The following is a 19,508-nucleotide window of genomic DNA, read 5'->3' as shown; positions in this document are numbered from 1 at the left end:
GCCGTTACAGCATATTGGAAAAGCTTACAGTCCTTTCTTCCTATGTCCTTTCCTACAATGCCTAAAAGAAAAGCTTCGGGGTTTTTTCAACTCATTATATATCATTTCCCAAAAACTTTTCACTTTCTTACATTCCCACCACTGATGAAAGAATGTCCCTTCTTTATCTTTGCATTTCCAACATTTGTTATCAACCTTATACATCTTTGCTAATTTTACAGGTGTCATATACCATCTGTAAACATGTGTTTACTTCCTATGTGGAAGAACCGGTTATTACCAGTTATTACCTGGTTTTGTATGCACATCCCTCCCAGGTTGCAAGCCTGCCAGCGGTCAGCTCTATATGATTGCTCTTTGATATTTAGGATCTATAATAGGCATAGACCTTCTTTTTGTGCAATTCAGATGAAATCTAGCCTTAACTTTTAAGTGGTTTGTGGCTGAATTCAATCAAATTTTGATGTAAGATGAACTTGTGGTCAATCAATATTCCTTTTATTGTTCAGATGGCCACATAGCCTGATATAAATTGGTGTCCTAAATTGTAGCATATTGTGCTAAAAATCCTTTAAGCCTGAGCTCCACTATGACCTAGCATTTGTGAATCTTAAGCCGCAGACTCCTTGATCAGGGCACATGTCCTTCTTTGGTAATTTTCTAAGAAAGGAATATAGAGAAAATTATTCTCCTCTTGGAAGCAAAGTGGAAAGCTGAAGTTACTATTCTTCATACTTCACTGGCAATAAAACGGGGGCATGTTCTACATTTCAGCAAATACAGAACAGTAAGGCCTTTAAATTGTGTGTAAAATGATCTATTGCCATGGTCGCCAACCTTTCTGGGCACATTAGCAATCTGGAGAAGCTCTTGTGGTCACCAAGCATACACCACAACCTGTTCTTTGTCTTGGCTACAGTAGTAGGATCCTCCTTTCAAGCCCAGTTTCATCAGAGTGAGGGGAGAAGACCCTGTGGGGGCCAGGGAAGGCTTCTTCTGCAGGCGCCTCCTTGGTAACCTCTAGTCTGGTGTTCTAAAACTAAGTTGCAGTGACCATACACATCAAGTACACATTTTCTTCTACCTAGATTACCCTAGACTAGCTATCCCAAGCAAGTATTGTTTTTGTATTCTTTGTGGTGAGGTGAAAGCAAACTGGATGGCCAAGAAGATCTGTCCCAATGGATCATCCAGAAAGAAGAAATAGCCTTAAAGATTAACAAAAAATTGTTTTAGCATAAGCTTTCATTGTCTGGAGTCCATTTCATTGCATGCAAGTGGACTCTAGTTCAACAAAGCTTCTGCCACAATAAATTTGTTAGATTTTAAAGTGCCACAAAACTCTTTGTCAACAGACTAACACAGCTGCCCCTCTGGAAATACCCTTAGAAAACCCGAAGTTAGGTTGTGACACATAAGGGCTGGGAATATACTTTATTAAACTGTCTTGAGGTATATATAATTCTTGTTAACGCTATATCCACATGGGCCAGAATGCCTCTGCTACTCAAAGACCAAGTCACACACAGCTATTGTCTGCTGCTAACAGTTGGATGGCTGGCAAATTAAATATGTATTACCTTGGTAAGACAAACCTGAAAATGCTTGCCCTGTGTTTTGCTTTGGGGAATTGAAAACTTCCTCTAGAAATAGCTCAATTTTAGGTAGGTTTTATTAGGAGCAGCTTGTATGGAAGAGTCTGCCATGACATCTTATTCCCTATGGTGTGTTGCTGCATCACTTTGTGTCCTTGGATATTAGAAAGGGAAGTATTAGAAGGAATGCTCCCTGAGTGCCAGGCTACACATTCTGTAAGGATAGAGATGAACTCTGGTTTCTTAAAGGTAAAGGTAAAGGGACCCCTGACCATTAGGTCCAGTCCTGACCGACTCTGGGGTTGCGGCGCTCACCTCGCTTTATTGGCCAAGGGAGCCGGCATACAGCTTCTGGGTCATGTGGCCAGCATGACGAAGCCACTTCTGGCAAACCAGAGCAGCGCAAGGAAACACCGTTTACCTTCCTGCCAGAGTGGTACCTATTTATCTACTTGCACTTTGACGTGCTTTCGAACTGCTAGGTGCAAGGAAAATTGCTTATTTCTATGGATGTCCTGCAACGAAGTAAGGAATTGCCTGCCATGGTATCTAGTGCCAAGAGTTTAAATTTAGAAACAATGTCATGGCAGATGAAGGTGATGGACTACATGGAACTGGCGGAAATGACTCGCAGAATCTGAGACCAGGGAGAAGAGTTGGTGGAAGAAGATTGGAAGAAATTTAAAGATTATCTACAGAAATATTGTAAAATTAAGGAATGTTAGAAAGATGTTGGAATGAAGTTACATGGCTTTAGCAGAAATGTTATAAAGAATTAAGTATAATAGATTGTAATTGGATTAAAGGAAAAAATAATGTTAGAATTGGTTAAGTTAAATGATAGGACAGAAGTTTGAGGAAGATGGAAAGGATTTGCTGAAACAATTAATCGAAGTGGAATACAAAAAAAGGGAGGTGTGAGGAGGTCGCTGAAACAAGTAAAAGAAAGTTAATAACATTGAAAGTATAGGTTGTGTTTTTTTCTTTTCTTTAATTGTTTTTGTTTTATTTTTGTCATGTATATGTAATATTTTTGTTTTTGTATTGTATTGTATGGTTTTGTTATGTTTAACTTTTTTTCTTTTTCCTTTCTGTAACTTTCAAAACTTTAATACTGTAAATATTATTTTTTTAAAAAAATTTTTTAGTAACAATGTTTTGCTTTTAATTTATTTTCTTCAGGTCTGGGGGAATTGAAATAGGCATCTGTTATCACACACTGATTCCATTTATATATATTTTTGTTCCAAAGGACTGAAACAGAATGTCAGCCTCTTATGGGAGTTTGCGGGGCAATGCAACTAGGGATTGTCAATTTCAGTTCCTCTCAGGTGAGAGCCTGAGCGGGAGTTTGTGTAGGTAGAGGGTGGGCCCATGAGAGAGAGCTGGGAGTGAGAGTTAACACGGGACACAAGCAGGGGGTGGGGTGGGGCCGGGGGGGGGGATGTTGTGGTGACAGAAAGGGGTCTGACTTAAAGGTTGAAAGGGGGCCAGAGTGCCGAACGTTTCCTTTCCCACTTTTATTCAATTCCGGTATTGGAGCTCAGCTGGGGAGAAAAAGGAGTCATTTAAGTGTCAGGATCATGTATGAATCAGTCCCAGGGCAAGTTTGCAGGGAGGTAAGATACCGGAGGGATTAAGCTTCAGCACCCATTTGCTTCAGAAATTGGATGTATATCACCTGCTTTATAATTGATGTTAAAAACAAGGATTGCTGCTCACAGCTTGGTTTAAGTGGAGGGATTTGCCGCTAGAGGGGGCTGTAACACATTCTTTGACAACTGGTTAGACAAAATTGTGACCTTTGCCCAGAGATGTCCCCAGAGCCACAACTCGGCCACAGTTTCTTGATGTCTAAACTGGCCAAGCACACATGTGTCTTTAAATCCATTCAGTCTTAAGTTAAAATCGGTGTCTCTTTATCTATATAATGTGAACTGGAGGATTTATTCCCATCCTGCTTCTCTCCCCCCCCCCCCCCCCCCGAAGCTGGAGTGCAAAGCTGTGACCTTTTTTTGGCGTTTGGAACATTTGTCTTTCTATGCTTGTTTTATAAGTCAAGAGTAAAAATGATCTTCCTGTTGCACTATTTCATGATGCTTTTGACTCATTAGCCAAGTATCTGAAATTCTAGTAATAATTATAGATTCTTAACATCAGTCTTCCATTTGAGATGAATCTTAATTTATACCACAGAATAATAGAATCATCATACCTTTCAACTTTTAAAAGCATGATGGTTATGTTTTGGTGATATTTAACTTCAGTTAGAATTTTGGAGTTGATCCATCCACATAATGATTTGATTTTTGTGAAGTTGTAAGCTATTTTGTAAGGGACACGGGTGGCGCTGTGGGTTGAACCACTGAGCCTCTTACGCTTGCTGATCAGTAGGTCAGTGGTTCGAATCCCTGCCACGGGGTGAGCTCCCGCTGCTCGGTCCCTGCTCCTGCCAACCTAGCAGTTCAAAAGCACGTCAAAGTGCAAGTAGATAAATAGGTACCGCTCCAGCGGGAAGGTAAATGGCGTTTCTGTGCGCTGCTCTGGTTCACCAGAAGTGGCTTAGTCATGCTGGCCACATGACCCGGAAGCTGTACGCCGTCTCCCTCGGCCAATAAATCGAGATGAGCGCTGCAACCCCAGAGTCGGCCACGATTGGACCTAATGGTCGGGTCCCTTTACCTTTAAGCTATTTTTAAGTATGTGGAATTGCCTAGTTTTTTTGGGGGGGGGGTAAAGGGGTGTTAAAAGAAAAAAAATGCAGGCTAAAATATGGTTGGGAACAAAATACAGTTGAGCAAAGAAGAATAAACAGAACTTTAAGACTTGATTGAGAACTGATAGTTGTTGGTTAAGAATAGAACCGACATAGCAGTTAAATGATGTGCTGTGGACTTTTGGCTCAAGAGACTCAGGATTACTTAATTTTGCTAAAAGTAAGCATAACTTTAGTGAGGGCATAAGTGGGAAAAGTCTAAAGGCAAAACTTACTAATTTCTGCAATGGAACTTGATGCAGACATGTCATTCACATTTTTGTTCATACTTGTATCTCTTATCTCTTCCCACTCCCTTTTGTTTCAAAGCACTCAATAAAATTTACTAATAGGCTATCATAATGCAGTAATAGCCTGTCAGCGTTTAAGATCTATCTCATATAATTTTGATTTCTTATAGTTACGATAATTGTTGTAAATTCCTGCAGGTGTGTGTGTGTATGTATGTATGTATGTATGTTGTGGTTTCTGTATGTAGAAGCATTTCCTCACATAGGTCTCCTGTTACCTTTGCCTTTCTCTTTCTTCTTATCACTTCTCCTAGCACTGACATTTAAATTGTAAGCTTCTTGAGACAGAGTTGTTTTGATTCTCTTACATGAGTGCTATGTACAGTGTTGGTTCCATGTCCCCTTTTGTATAAAGGTAGGCAACATTATGCTAATTTAAACAGTTTTCCTTAAATCTTTGAGATTTGAAGAAAAATCAGTTTTAAAAAGTTAAGAAAGCAAAAGTCAGAGTTTGCTTTGTGCCTAACCCCAAGTGACCTTACTTCAAGTTTTCTTTCTGTGTGTTCCAAAGGAGCAATGTTCCCAGGCCCTTCTCGCAACTTTGGTTGCCAGCTGGCTCCGTCCCTTTCAAGCGGATACTCCTTTGCTATTTCCAGGGCCTGGCAAAGGACGCTTCCATTTGCAATGGGCTGCCTTTTAGTAATATCTGTTTAACTATATTTTAATATGTAATAGTATGTTTATAAGCCAGCCTGTAAACAACTGAAGAAATTGAGAACTTGTAAGTCTTGCCCAGAGTGTCCTGTATGCTAATGTTTAGACTTTTATAGACTGGAATTCTTTTATTATTCTTATTTAAATTTACTGGCCTTCTTCTTTTGGAGTCCTAGCTACAAACTTGACTAATATTTCATTGAAAATCAATAGTTTTCTTTAACTGAAAATAATCCTGGGGCAAAAATTTACATAGCTTGCATTACTAGCATACTTGAGGTATTTACATTACTGTACAAAAATTGGCTTTTACGATATCGCTGCTGAAGCAGACATACGGTAAAAGGGAATGGGTGTTAGCGCTTGTGGAATTTGAAGGGAGCGGCTTATATTTGGGTATTGTCTTTTTTTCTCCCCCCCCCCCTTGAATTTTAAAGGCGTGGCTAATATTCGGGTGCAGCTTATATTCGGGCCAATATGGTAAGAAAGCAAAATACTCTGGCTTCAGTCTTCTGGAAGGGAGATTTTAGGGTGTTGTGTTCCCTGACTGCAAATTGCAGTAGTTTGCCAAGCTGTCTAAAAATAAAGTTAGTAGTGAGTGACTTCAACATTTCCCCTTTGAAATATTGCTATTTTGCACCCTACAGCCTGCAATAATATTTTTTCCTCCATTAGATTGTATTTTTGCTCCATAGTCACTCCTGTTTACTTCTTTGAGTCACTATAAAATGTAACTTTTCTGTTATGTGACAGGTTGAAAAATACTTTAAGTACTTGAGGCAAAGCAGACAAAAATAGTGGTAAAAGTTAAAGTACATTGATCCTGTTGTTGCCCCTGCAGAACTCTAGGGAAATAATCTTTGCATTTCTACCAGGTTCCTTTCCATCCAGAGTGCAGTAGCAAGCGAATGTTGTACAGTGAACAAAGTACCACAACCAAGTTTTGAATTTTGAACAAGATATTTATTAAGAGAAATCTACAATCATTAGGCATATGCAGAAAATGAAACTGTCTAGTATTATTTTATAGATGGGAAAAAGGAGTTTCATTTACATGCTCTTAAAGGCTTTGTCTCCGCAGCATGCCCGTAGTGCCACAGGGGCACGCTGGCATGTTAGATTGTTTTGAAGTGTAACAGTTGGATTCATTCTGCAGTGCCAATTAATCCTCCCCCTTTTTCATGCTAAAATTTAAAATGGAGTTGTTTATGCATCAGCTTTATTCCGTATAGAAGACCATATATGTAACAAAGCTCTATTTTTTATTTATTTTTGGAACCCCTTTTCACCCCTCTGCAAAGTTCTCCTTCCCTCCCAGTTGCAGTGGGGACAGTCTTGTGATTGCCTTCAGTATCCTATAGCAGTGGTGGCGAACCTATGGCACGCGTGCCAGAGACGGCACTCATAGCCCTCTCTGTGGGCACACGCACAGTCACCCCACTGTGCTGGAGGTGGGAGGAGGAGGAGGGCTCACGCACACGTTCACAGCCTGCAGCCCGAGTGCCGTAGCTTCCGTGCCGGGGTAGGGGAGGAGGAGAGAAGGGCTGGGTTAGGGTAAGGAGAGGGGGGGGTGCGTCATCGCCGTGGAAGCAGCGGCCTCCCCTGACAAAGGGAGGCGACTTGAGTGCAAAAAAGCTAACAACCCCAAGACAGGAGGTGATCTGGTGTGGGAATTTGCACGTGGGGGCCTTAGAAACCTCCTGCGCTTTCTTGGGAAGGAAGCGTTGCTGAGGTCGGCGGGGTTTACTCCCGAGTAAGGGTGTGCAGAATAAGGAGGAGGGAAGCCTGGTGGGGACTCAAAGGGGGCCAGGTGTAGGTGAGGGAATTAAGAGCAAGATGGTGGGCAACACTGGGGTGTGAGGGATGGGCGTCCTCTCTGGAGGGTTGTTTCCCATTATAAAGAGTATCTGAGGGGTGGATCAACAGGACTTCAGCCAGCTGACTTCCCGTGGGACTGATAGGGGTGCTTGTAAACACACTTGTGCAGGTTGCATTTTGCAATAAACAGGTGCATAATTATTGGCAGGCAGAAGGGTGACCCCTTTCGGGTCATGTGGTTTCTGTTTAGCCTTTTATCTTATGAATGTAGATGTTTACATATGGAAAAAGTATTGGAAGAGAGGAGGGTTATTGGTTTGTTCTTGTTTTCATTATGTATTTTGTCTTTTTTATCTTCTATTTTTATGCTGTGAACTGCCCTGAGACTTGCACATGAAGGGCCGTATGCAAATTCAATAAATGAATAAATAGAAGGATTTGGATCTGGATGGAGAAAAAAGCACTGAGTTATACCATAAAATTATATATCAATGGAAAGATAATTTAATAAAGAACTTTCATGTAGGATTATTTATTACAACAGCAGTCATAAAGAAGAAACGTGAAACACACAGAAAAATATACAGGTGAAATTGCCATGTTGGCACTTTGTGATAAAGTGTATTTTTCGCTCCATAAGACGCACCTGACCATAAGGCGCACCTAGTTTTTAGAGGGGGAATGCAAGAAAAACAATATTCTTTAAAGGGAGCGCTGAGCAGAACCTGTAGGCATCCCAGGCTCTCCTCAGGGCTCCCTTTCACGTGCTGCGAGGAGCGTGGGGGGCTTTTCCCCAAGGAGGGAGAAGGGCAGCCCATCACTGACGGAAGCCCCCAACAGCCACACACACACTCCACGTGGCTCTTTAAAGGGAGCGCGGCTATCCCTGGCTTTCGCAGGAGGTGGGGGAAGTGTTCTGGCTTTTGGGATAGCCGCACAGCCTGCATTCGCACCATAAGATGCACACACATTTCCCCTTACTTTTTAGGAGGGAAAAAGTGCGTCTTATAGAGCGAAAAATACGGCAAGTGGGTTTTGGGTTGCAGTTTGGGCACTCGGTCTCTAAAAGGTTCGCCATCACTGTCCTATAGCATTCGTCTAATTAGTGTTTTGAGACCCACAGCCTGGGTCACATACCCATTGAAGGTGGATTGTGTGCCACCACTATTTTTTTTTTGGATGGCTTTTTTCTCTTTTAGGGAGGAGAGTGAAGAGTAGGCAAAAGAGAGAGCATGGGAAACCAGATTCAAAAAGGCCATCTTGTAAGAGATACATTTAAAAGTCGCCCCTGTGTCTCGGGCTCTTTGATGAACATAGGCCCTGGGTTTGAAAAAGTAAAGAGGACTGGCAGCAAACCCGGGATGGATGTTGCTCTTGCCCGTAGCTGCACTGCCGCCTCCCAGCACTGTCACGGCCCTTTGAATGAGGCAGTGGCGACATCCTGCTACAGATGTGGAAGGCTTTCGTCCTCAGGGTGGCTGTCTGTAGCAGAGCTGCAAAAAAAGGGAGGGAGAAGTGAGAAGCAGGGGGACCAAGCAGCACTGAGAAGGACATTTTGCACCTGCAAGGCTGCCAAATGCTGCTTGTCCTTCATCCCCAGAGGTGTGCTCACCTGGCAGGGAATCCACACCTTTCCCATTTATGCTGTAAGAATTATAAGTCTGTATTCTTGCGTTTTGTGTCCCTGTGATATCACTGCTAGTATTTCTCTCCCTTTAACTTTATAGCCATGTGCCTGCCTCCTTCAGATAACATTCCATGCATCTGATTAGGTGGACTTGAGTCCATTAAAGCTTATGAAATGATCAATTTGTTAGTCTTTCAGGTGCCAGAAGACTTTGCTGTAACAGACTAACATAGTCACCACTCTAGAATTTTTTTTAAATAGGTGATCAGGGGTCAGCAAACTTTTTCAGCAGGGGGCCGGTCCACTGTCCCTCAGACCTTGTGGGGCCAGACTGCATTTTTTGGGTAAAAAAATTAAACGAATTCCTATGCCCCACAAATAACCCAGAGATGCATTTTAAATAAAAGGACACATTCTACGCAACTAAAAACACGCTGATTCCTGGACCGTCCGCGGGCCAGATTTAGAAGGCGATTGGGCCGGATCCAGCCCCCGGGCCTTAGGTTGCCTACCCATGGTGTAGATCTAGTAATTTGTGAATACATAGCAAGCTTGTAGTTTGTGAACATGTTAATCCTATACATGTTTCCTCAGAGTAAGTCTCCTAGATTTAAGTTGCAATTAGTTCCAACCACATGTGCGTAGCTTTGCAACACTAATGTGCTGCTGGACTAGATTATTGTGGCTTTCTTTGGATAGCTTTGATATGTTGTGAGGCGCTTTGACTGGGCAATTAAATGATTCTCTCTTTTCCCCTTCAGCTTTTCGCTGTAGCCTCCAGTTTCTTGGAAACATTGCAGCTGGAAACAAAGCTTCTCAGCACAGGATTTGGACTCTTGCTTTCCCTTCACTTTTCTTGTAAGCATCTTGTCCCGCCCATCAACAAATGAAATATTATATGGTTATATTTTAAGTTACCTTATTTACCATCCCTAAAATGTGTTTTTGGAGAATGGGAGAGTAGTACTTTATTTGTGTATGCTAATCACAGGAATCAGGTTAACTGGAAAAAAAATCTTGTTCTAAATTTGACCATAGATTGGGTTGGTTTTTGACATAGACCGCAAGATCACCAGTAGGCTTAATATGCTTAACGTTTTGTGCCAAATCATATGCAGGTAGGTACAATGGGTTTTAATTCATTAATGCTTGGCTAAATACAAGTTTATCTTGACCAAAATATCACAGTTTACATAAAAAAAATCAGTTATGAATTTAGAACAGGATCTTGAAATTCTTTACAGCTAGGTTTTAATAGGACTGCTATGAATTTCAAGAAAACCTGGTCAGTTGATTAATTGTTGATTAAAGCTGCATAAATTTGGGTATTAATCACATATGAATAACTCAGTATATGAATAACTTTACTTGCTTTTAGATGATTTACAAATTCCTGATGGCAGCATTTTAGATAACACATTTCCTTTTGCATGTGAGAGAAGAATAAATGGTTATATTAATATTGCACTGGCCAACTCATTTTTTGTCAGTTATAGTATTAAAATAGTTACATTTTTTAAAAAATTGCTGCCTGATATTAATTTGGGGCCTACTTTTAGTTAATTAATTGGTTGGAGTAACTTTGATTAAATAAATGTTGCAACCCCACTTTTTAGTCTAACGTCACCTCTAAGAGGAGATGCTAAATTCAAATAAATTGTTCCAGAAATGTATAGTAGTATTTGAAACCTTAAACTCCTTTCTCAATGAAAAACTAATGACTTTGTATTACACTGTTTAGAATTTGCAAACTACTTTTTAAATTGCCCATTGCAACATTGTCATGAGGCAACAAAGTTTTTGAACAAAGTTTGACAGAGTTTGGGGGATTTAAATAGAAAAATCTCTATTTAAAAATCTCTACTTGGCCACAACTCTAACCTGCTTCCCAAAACTGTGAGGGCAAGGTAGCAAACAATGAAGTAAAAAACACTGTACACAGCATCACAATTTAAACATTTCTAGTTACCATTCCATTCATATAAACAGAAGCGCTTAACTTTGTATGAATTCCCTCTCTGTTTCCAAAGAGTGTCAAAGCAATTGGTGTTAAAAGGATGACATAATAATAATACAGCTTCAGTGCTTGCTTGCTTCAGTAACAATTCTTAGATTAGCATAACCAGACAGGAACCAATCCTGACCTTTCTAGTTTCAGGCAAACTTTTGGATGGATGGATGTGTGAGTGAAAACACTTCTTTATAAACAGGACTTTGGTTGATTTACATTCTATGGCTTTTTAAATGTATTTGTGGGAGTGGGGTTATTGGTTTGTTTTCTTTGTTTTTGTTTTATTAAGTATTTTGTGTTCTTATTTTGTATTTTTATGTTGTGAACCACCCTGTGATCTTCGGATGGTATTTTATTGATTGATTGATTGATTGATTGATTGCATTACACATTGAGGGATTAACTGGGGATATCCATTAGAATAAAATAGCCCCCAAAGTCCCTTCCAACATTCTTAGATTCAGTAAATACCCATCACCATTTGAAGAGTTGGGTGCATTACATATTGGCTGTTGGTACATAGCCTAAACAATCCAGAACAATAAATATTCCTGTTTTTTCGTTTTGTTTTTGAGGAATTGCTTGAAACATCAAGATGAGAAAGTGGTTTCCTATTGCTGTATGGTTCTTTTCACTTGTCTTAACCCTGAGAGGACAAGAGAACTACAGGAAGAAAGCAACTTGAACGTTGCCCTTGCTGTTCTGCAGGCATCCAGGAAGTACCCGGAATCGGAATGGACGTCTGTATACCTCTCCTTTTCCCCAATACATTACCTTAAGTCTTTGATAGTTGTCTTTTCTCAGATGAGATGTGCAGCTTGCTTTTAACTTCTTTTAGTAAATACATTGTAATAACTTAATATTGATTTTAATTCTAAGAGAACTTAACAATATGTAAACTTTATATTGGCCCAAAATAAGGCTGGGATTGAAAGAACTGAATGCCCAATGGTGTTCCATAGTCTCTGGTAGAAGTCACGTGTTTCATAATTACAATAATTTCACACTCTTCATCTCTTGCTAGAAGTTGTTGTAGGAGGAAGGAGAATGTGATAAACCCTTTTGGATGTGCAAGTTGTTGGGCTTTTTTTTGCATGTCTGCAGGGCTCTTTGGACTCTAAAATAAAATGCCACTTGCAGATAGGGATGGTGAGAAATTTGAAACTCTCTTATTCACACTTTTTGAACTAATACAGGAAGTGAAAAACAATTCTCATTTGAATTCACACTTATTTGTGCCTCTTTGAATGACACAATGAGGAATGAGTATCCAGACTGCTTTCTGACTGTCAGAAACAATAAAGTGGAAAGTGAGGCGAGTGCTGTGCCCGCCTTGAGCTCCTTGCTGCTTACGGTATTAGGACCCTGAACAGGAGATTCATCACCATCATTCCTTTTGATGACTTTTGTTGTACGTCTAGTTAGTAAACTGCTATAATAAATCCAGTTCAGGGAGAGGAGGACCTGATGGACATTGATCCCAGCTGAGTGATGGAGATGGTTCTGGGAGGAGATGAAGGGAAAAGCAATATTTAAAATGGAAAGTTTATTTTACTCTGTATCTGAAGAAGCCATTACAGAATCAGTAAGATTCCTTAGGGCATTGGAGTTATCCTATTCCAGAGCTTGTATTGTTGGGAAGAATAACAGAGGTAGATTTTCAGCAACTTGACACAAGTGGAGTTTGGTACTGGTTGTGATAGCTAGATTTTGCTGTGAGAAAAAAGCTTTGGAATAATTTTGTAAATAATGCATTTTACAAGGAATAACAATATATATTTGTCAGAGCTGCCCCAAGGTCCCAGCTCACAGAGGACCAACGCCAGGTCGTCGTTATATACAAAAGTCTTTATTGAAGTTCAGTTTCCATTTCAAAGCCGTAGCGCGCAGCTCTACGTCTTAAACCCTAGACCGCCGAAGTTCCGTCTGAATCTCCTCCCCCCTGACACCAGTTTAAGATTCTAGCCCTGCTCCACCTCTTCCTCTGCTCTCTCCTCCTCTGGGTCCTCCTGCCCGCTGAGGCATTCCCCTTTCTGGACTCTTCTGACGCTGAGTCGCCTGACTCCTCCCCCTGCCTCCGGCGGGCTTTAGGACCTGGTTCCCAATCCTCGTTCTCTGCTGTCCCGCGCGCCTGTACATTTGAAATTGGCTCTCGTGCCAACCCAGTGACCTTCCTCCTGACCGTTACACTGCTTCTATCACTGCTTCCCTCTTCCGGGATGCTGGCTGGACCTGACCTCCCCTCCGTTGCCTGACTCTCCGATGGAGGCGTGGTCAGCCCTGACTCATCTTCTCTCCCTGCTGGGGAATACGCTGGCCCCGATACCTGGGACTCTTCCCCCCCACTATGCTCTGGTGGGGAAGCTGGTCCTAATCTCCAACTGCTGCTCTGGGAGTCCCCGCTGGCCCCTTGCTTCTGGAGTGTCCCCCTTGGGACCCCTCTTGCCCTGGCCACCGGCGCCCCCTTCTGTGAATCTTCCGATTCGCTGGAGAGGCTCATGGAATCTCTCGGGTCACTGTCATCTTCTCCTACGCTGCCCTCAGATTCTTCCCCTTCGCTCTCCATTTCCTCCCTTCCCTGTGCTTCTGCTCCTGAGCCCGTGACAATATTTTTTAATTTATATGCCGCCCCTATGACTGGCTACTCTGGGTGGCTCCCAACAGAATATCAAAAACACAATAAAACATCAAACATTAAAAACCTCCCTGTACAGGGCACTAGGCACATTTTGTGCCTAAAGATTCTCCATTTGCGAGCACCTCAAAAAGTCTGGGTGCCATTTTTTGTGTCAGGTTGACACTCAATGACTACTGAAATGTAGGTGCATTGAAGCCTTGTACAGTAGTGTATGTTAAGGATAGACAATATGGTAAGGAGTTTAATAATAAAGAGTAGAGTGTTTTGAAAACTGAAGTATGGTACCAATATTTTTATTGTAAACACCAAATTAAACATGTATTAATAATTTCTGATAAAAATGATATTCACAATCGTGTCACTTATGTGAATTGCATATTAGTTGATGTTTATCAAAATGATAAATAAAAAGTGTTGCTGAACCCTCCTGTGGCAACTAGCCATTCTCTTTTGGCGCCCACAACCCAGGTCCCAGAAGCCACTTGGCTCCTAGCTTTTCTACCCCAGTTTCTAACACTGGCTGCCTTCAGATGTCTTCTAAAAGTCAGGTTGTTGTTTATTTCCTTGACATCTGATAGGAGGGCAGGTGCCACTACCGAGAAGGCCCTCTGCCTGGTTCCCTGTAACTTGGCTTCTCATAGGGAGGGAACCACCAGAAGGCCCTCGGTGCTGGACCTCAGTGTCCAGGCTGGACGATGGGGGGGTGGGGTGGAGACGCTCCTTCAGGTATGCAGGGCCGAGGCCATTTAGGGCTTTCAAGGTCAGCACCAAGACTTTGAGTTGTGCTCAGAAACAGATATTTTGATTATTAAAAAGTCTTCTGTCTCTGAGATTCTTCTCAAAGAGTTAGCCATGGTTTTATATATTTAAATGTGAAAGGCAAGATACCATCTTTACTTTGATATACTGTGGTGGTTGCCTTAGTTTCAAATTTATTAGCATATTTAGTTGTCCCGTCCCCCCCAAAAAAACCCCCCAGTATACTCATTTTTGTTTTCTTACATAGAGGCTGACTGATGACTGATATACTCTATATACAGAAATAGTATACGCTATTGTTTTAAGTGAGGGAATTATTTTTTCTAGCACAGTAGTGGCCTTAAAGGGGGGGGGATAGGACATTTTATTAATGTTGAAGGTGTGTGTGTGTGTGTGTGTGTGTGTGTGTGTGTATCTAGCTTTCTTCAGTTGTTGTTTTTCATCTAAAACAAGTTGAGCCCTCTTCCCATCTACCAGAAATATACACTGCTTAAACTGAGCAACTTGGCCTCACTAGATATGGTAACCTGGATTTCTTCAGGTGCAGAATTGTACTGAGGTAGGTTATACAGGTTCCTTTTTAAAACACAAAGCAGTTTAACTTGGTCTCCTTAGAAGGTAGCCTGGCCAAGGGGTCTTGGGACTCAGTTGATCTTTAAGAGTCATACTTGGCAACTCACTGTGGCAGAAACGTGGGCTTAGGGATGTAAGCAAATAGGATGCTGTCCACTTGGCTTGTCCACTTGGCTGCACCCTGTATTATGTGCAACCTGGGGTAGCTTACTTGCAAGTAGATTGGTCAGAGAGACAAAAGGTTTTCCATATATAAATGTTCCTGACAGTAAGAGCTGTTCGACAGTGGAATTTGCTGCCCAGGAGTGTGGTGGAGTCTCCTTCTTTGGAGGTCTTTAAGCAGAGGCTTGACAACCATATGTCAGGAGTGCTCTGATGGTGTTTCCTGCTTGGCAGGGGGTTGGACTCGATGGCCCTTGTGGTCTCTTCCAACTCTATGATTCTATTTTTTTTCTAATTCACAATATATCCAGTTACCTCACAATATATCCAGGACCTCAGGTATCAGGGGTGGAGAAAACATCTAGCTGAAATCTTGGATAGCCGCTAGATAGTAAAGGGGATAGTTTTGTGCTAAATACACCGATGGGTGATTAATTATAAGGCAGCTTCTCTAATCCTTATATTGTAATGATTAGCATAGGCCATAATAATAATACAAAATAGAGCAAGGATCTTGTGTGGATGTATTGCATTGCTGACTGAGAGTGTGAGTTCTGTGCAATACATACTGTGCCAAATCATAGATATATAGTCTGTGTGTGTGTGTGTGTATATATATATATATATATATATATATATATATATATATATCCGTCGTCTTCTACCCTGTTTATTATCCCAGTCCTGTAATCATTACTGTGGTTATCTACTCATATGTTTTCTTGGGTAGAGGGAGAGGAGATAGCAGAAATAAGATGGGAATGTCATGAACTGCAGTGTAAATTGATCCGACTGCTTCTCTGAGTTGCATTTCTTCCTTCCCTCCCCCTCCCCCTTTTATGTATAAAAAAACACTTCTTTACACGCAAGCAGATGAAAAGTCATGCCTTAGGCACTGGAAAATTTAAAAGTCTTCAAGAAGTCAGATAATTTTTTTCTATTTTGGTTTGCTCTAATCAACAGCAGAGAAGAGCCTTGTGTCTTTTGAAAGCTACTGCCTGTAAAAGGGAAAAGAAACAACATTGGACACCATATGTTATCTATTTTAAACATTGAACCTGCAAACACATACTGTATATCTGGGATAGGGAAAAGTGCTTCAAAGATGCATTATAATTTATCCAGTATATGTTATGAAAGCTAATTTAGAAAAACTATGGATATTCAATTACAGACTAGATTTAGGACTGGTGCTCCATTAAAGAAGGGTTCGTCAATGAGCTTCAGTCAGCTACATTTGTCATATTAAAATTACTGATTTGAAGAAAAAGCATTATTTGTCTTTAGATAATTTTAGAACAAGCATTCCCTCCTGAGCACCCAAGGAGAGCCTGCTGCATCAAGCCAGTGGCCCACCTAGTCCAGCATCCGGGTCTCACCGGGCCAAGCAGATGCCTGCGCTCTGCCTCTACGCAGGACATGAGTGTGCCCTCCCTGGTGGTCTTCAGAGGCAGACTGGCTCTGGAAAGGGAGGTCCTAGTGCACAGGCCTCGTAGCTAGCTGTGATTCCCAGCAATGGTATTCAGAGGCGTCTCACCTCTGATATTGGAAGTAACACACAACCACCGTAGTGGTAACCACTGATAGCCTAAACCTCCATGAATCTGTCTGACCCCTTTTAAAGCCATCCTGGGTTGGTGGCCATCACTACATTTTGTGACGGCAAATTCCATAGTACAGTGTGTGAAAAAGTGCTTCCTTTTCCCCATTTTGACTCTTCCAACATTCTGTTTCATTGAATGTCCCCAAATTCTAGTATTATAAGAGTGGGAGAAAAGTTTTCTCGGTCTACTTTCTCCACACCATGCATAATTTCTATCATATCTCTTCTTACTCACCTTCTCTCTCAACTGGTAAGCCCCCAACACTGTAACCTTTCCTTGATCATTTTGGTTTACTTTTTCTACATCTTTTCCAGTTTTGAAATACCCCCTTTGAGGTGAGGAAACAAGAACTTTATTCCAAGTGTGTTTATACCTAGACATAAGAAGTCCAGAAAAAAGCAGAATTATTTGGGGAGGAACCATTTTTATCTGTTGATATACGGTAGTTGTGGTGGAGGAGTGGATAATGGGGGAGAAGAAACTAAACTGTGCCCTTCTTCGTATTTGTTCTTAACTGGAATAAGCATATATGAATACAGTGGTACCTCGGGATGCAAACGGGATCCGTTCTGGAGCCCCGTTCGCATCCCAAACAGAATGTAAGATGCGACAGCACATCTACATGTGCACTGGGCGCGTTTCGCCGCTTCCATGCATGCGCCTGATGTCATTTTGAGCGTCTGCGCATGCTCAAGCGGCAAAACCTAGAAGTAACACGCTCTGTTACTTCCGGGTTGCCGCGGAGCGCAACCTGAAAGCACTCAACCTGAAGCACATTCAACTCGAGGTATGACTGTATAGCTGATTCTGTACCTCTCTTCTACAAGTTTAAAGACCAGAAAATAGCATTATCCTTCCCCACTTCGTAGGTACTTTAAGCTTGTGGAGCTAATCATGAATGGAAAGCCAGTAGTTGAGACCAGAAGCTGCGAGGAAGAGTTTGAAAAGGGAGTCATGGAATTGTATAATCACTATGCTATGATGTGTAAAGTATTCTCTAGCTGTATGTAAAAATATTTTTCTGCCCTCTTATGGGTTGAAAATCCTTCCTTTCTAACTTAGGGATAGTTTTATTTTTCCCCCTACAAAATTGTGTGCTCTCCAAAAGACCAAATTTGTTTTTAATTCCTGGAAAGTTGGAGTTTCCTCATGTTACAAGTTCCAAGTGCAAGTGAGGGTTTGATAGCTATTTCTCACTGGAAAAAATGTTCTTTAATTGTAGCGTTGCAACAGATACTTGACATCTGTAGAAGCAATGCTGGTATTCTACAAGAACTCTTTTAATAGTTTTCTCTCAAAGCCATGACTATATTTGACTTTTGAATGGGAATTGTGACTAATATAATCACAAACACCATGTGGAAATGATTTTTGTACTGAAGCTGGGCAAAGCACATCTAATGGTCCTCTTCTCAGCATTGAATCTGGGCCACATTGCATAATATAAACACAAGGCCTTTGTGGGTGGGGCTACAAGTGGATCTGGCCGTTTGGAGTGTCAAGGGACATACTTCGCACAACATGAGGATGCTGCTGAAAAGGCATATTCCCTTGGTGAATTTGCCTACTCTCATCTGTAATATTTAAGAGCCCTTACGCCATGTTGTGAAGTCATTCTGTGAGTTTTCATGTCTCATTCCTTATCATAGGCTGTTGGAGAGAAGGAAAACTCAGAATGCAATGGTATCATTGCATGGGGCAAGCGTAATGGATTATGACATTTTTGGTGGTACTCCCATTTTGCATTTAATGTGTAACTTGGTTGTGATTCTGTTTGTTTTCCAACCCCCTTCCTTAATCAGTCAGATTTATTACTTGTAAAAGGTGTAATTTTGCTTCTTAAGGAAATGCAACTATTTTGGTTTGAGATGAAATAATCCTGTAATCTGGTAAATCTTCCCTTCTCCTGTTTATAGCGAAATCATAGCACATGACTTGAATGGAGCTCATGCTCATGTAAATATATATAGGAACCCTTAGTGTTCTGACTGTCTCCAAAACCAAGTGCCTAGTTGGTTACTTGGTCACCTGAAATTCACAGTAAACAGCTAAAAAAAATTAGGATTGTTTTTTCCATCTTTGTCCAAGATTGAATCCTGAAGGTTTCAAATGTTTGTTACGCAGCAGTGCATGATCCATTGGACAAAGGGGTGCATGCGGAAAGAACATTAGATGGGGAATCTCCATTTTTGTAGTTTAGGAAAATCTACAGAGGAATTTGCCTACTTCTGTTATCAAAGATGTCCTGGCTTGCGTGGGACAGGGAATTTAATCCAACTATTTGTGTGCATATGAAATTCAGTATCATAACTGAGTTATCTATTTAGCATGTTTAACCTATTGTCTTCTGGACATTTACAAATGATTGTATTCTTGTGTCTCCTATTTACTTTATATTACGTTTAAGTCTGCCTGAACAATATCCAATTCATTTATTTTTTTTATTTATTTTTAAAATACCATTTACTATTTAATCTTCTTAAACTGGGGTCAAGGAACAGAGGTGCAATGGACCAACTTCTGAAGTGTTGCCAGCCAGGACAGAAAGCGGGGGGGGGGGGGAGGATTTGTTATATTTTGCAATGCTACCACTAAGCTAGCATATTTGAGGGGTCTGAGGATTGCACCATTTGGTGGAATGCATGGTGTTTTGGATCGGAGAGAACCAAAGCTTTGGCAACCTATGGACAGCTAGGAGTCTAAAATGACTCCCAGGCTGCACACGTGGTCCTTCATGAATTTAGGAGGTTAGGGATTGCAGTAGCAATTAGCAAATATATTTATAGGCTAGAATTTCTAACGACACGTGTCCAGGGCTGGATTTAGGTTTGATGAGGCCCTAAGCAACTGAAGGTAATGGGGCCCTTTATATGTCCAGCTGTCCTTTGTCAACAACAAATTTTCACTGGTTTTTTGTGTTGAATATATGCTATATGGTAATTTATGAACCCAATAGGTATCTAAAGCCATTTGCACATAACAAAATATGTCTTTGATCAAA

The 19,508-nt window shown here is 41.1% G+C and overlaps 1 protein-coding gene across 1 annotated transcript in view; it reads left to right on the top strand.

The window, feature by feature from the left end:
• Window positions 1-19,508, top strand: part of ATXN10 (ataxin 10) — a 71,503-nt gene that overhangs the window by 17,287 nt on the left and 34,708 nt on the right. Inside the window, exons 4-5 of the mRNA XM_081861398.1 lie at window positions 9,522-9,618; window positions 11,347-11,511. Of these exons, the coding sequence (XP_081717524.1) occupies window positions 9,522-9,618; window positions 11,347-11,511 (262 nt within the window). The remainder of the gene's footprint in view (window positions 1-9,521; window positions 9,619-11,346; window positions 11,512-19,508) is intronic.

Source organism: Podarcis erhardii, assembly GCF_964252035.2.
Source record: "Podarcis erhardii genome assembly, chromosome: 5".
NCBI lineage: Eukaryota > Metazoa > Chordata > Lepidosauria > Squamata > Lacertidae > Podarcis > Podarcis erhardii.
This window is presented reverse-complemented; position numbering and strand designations above follow the sequence as displayed.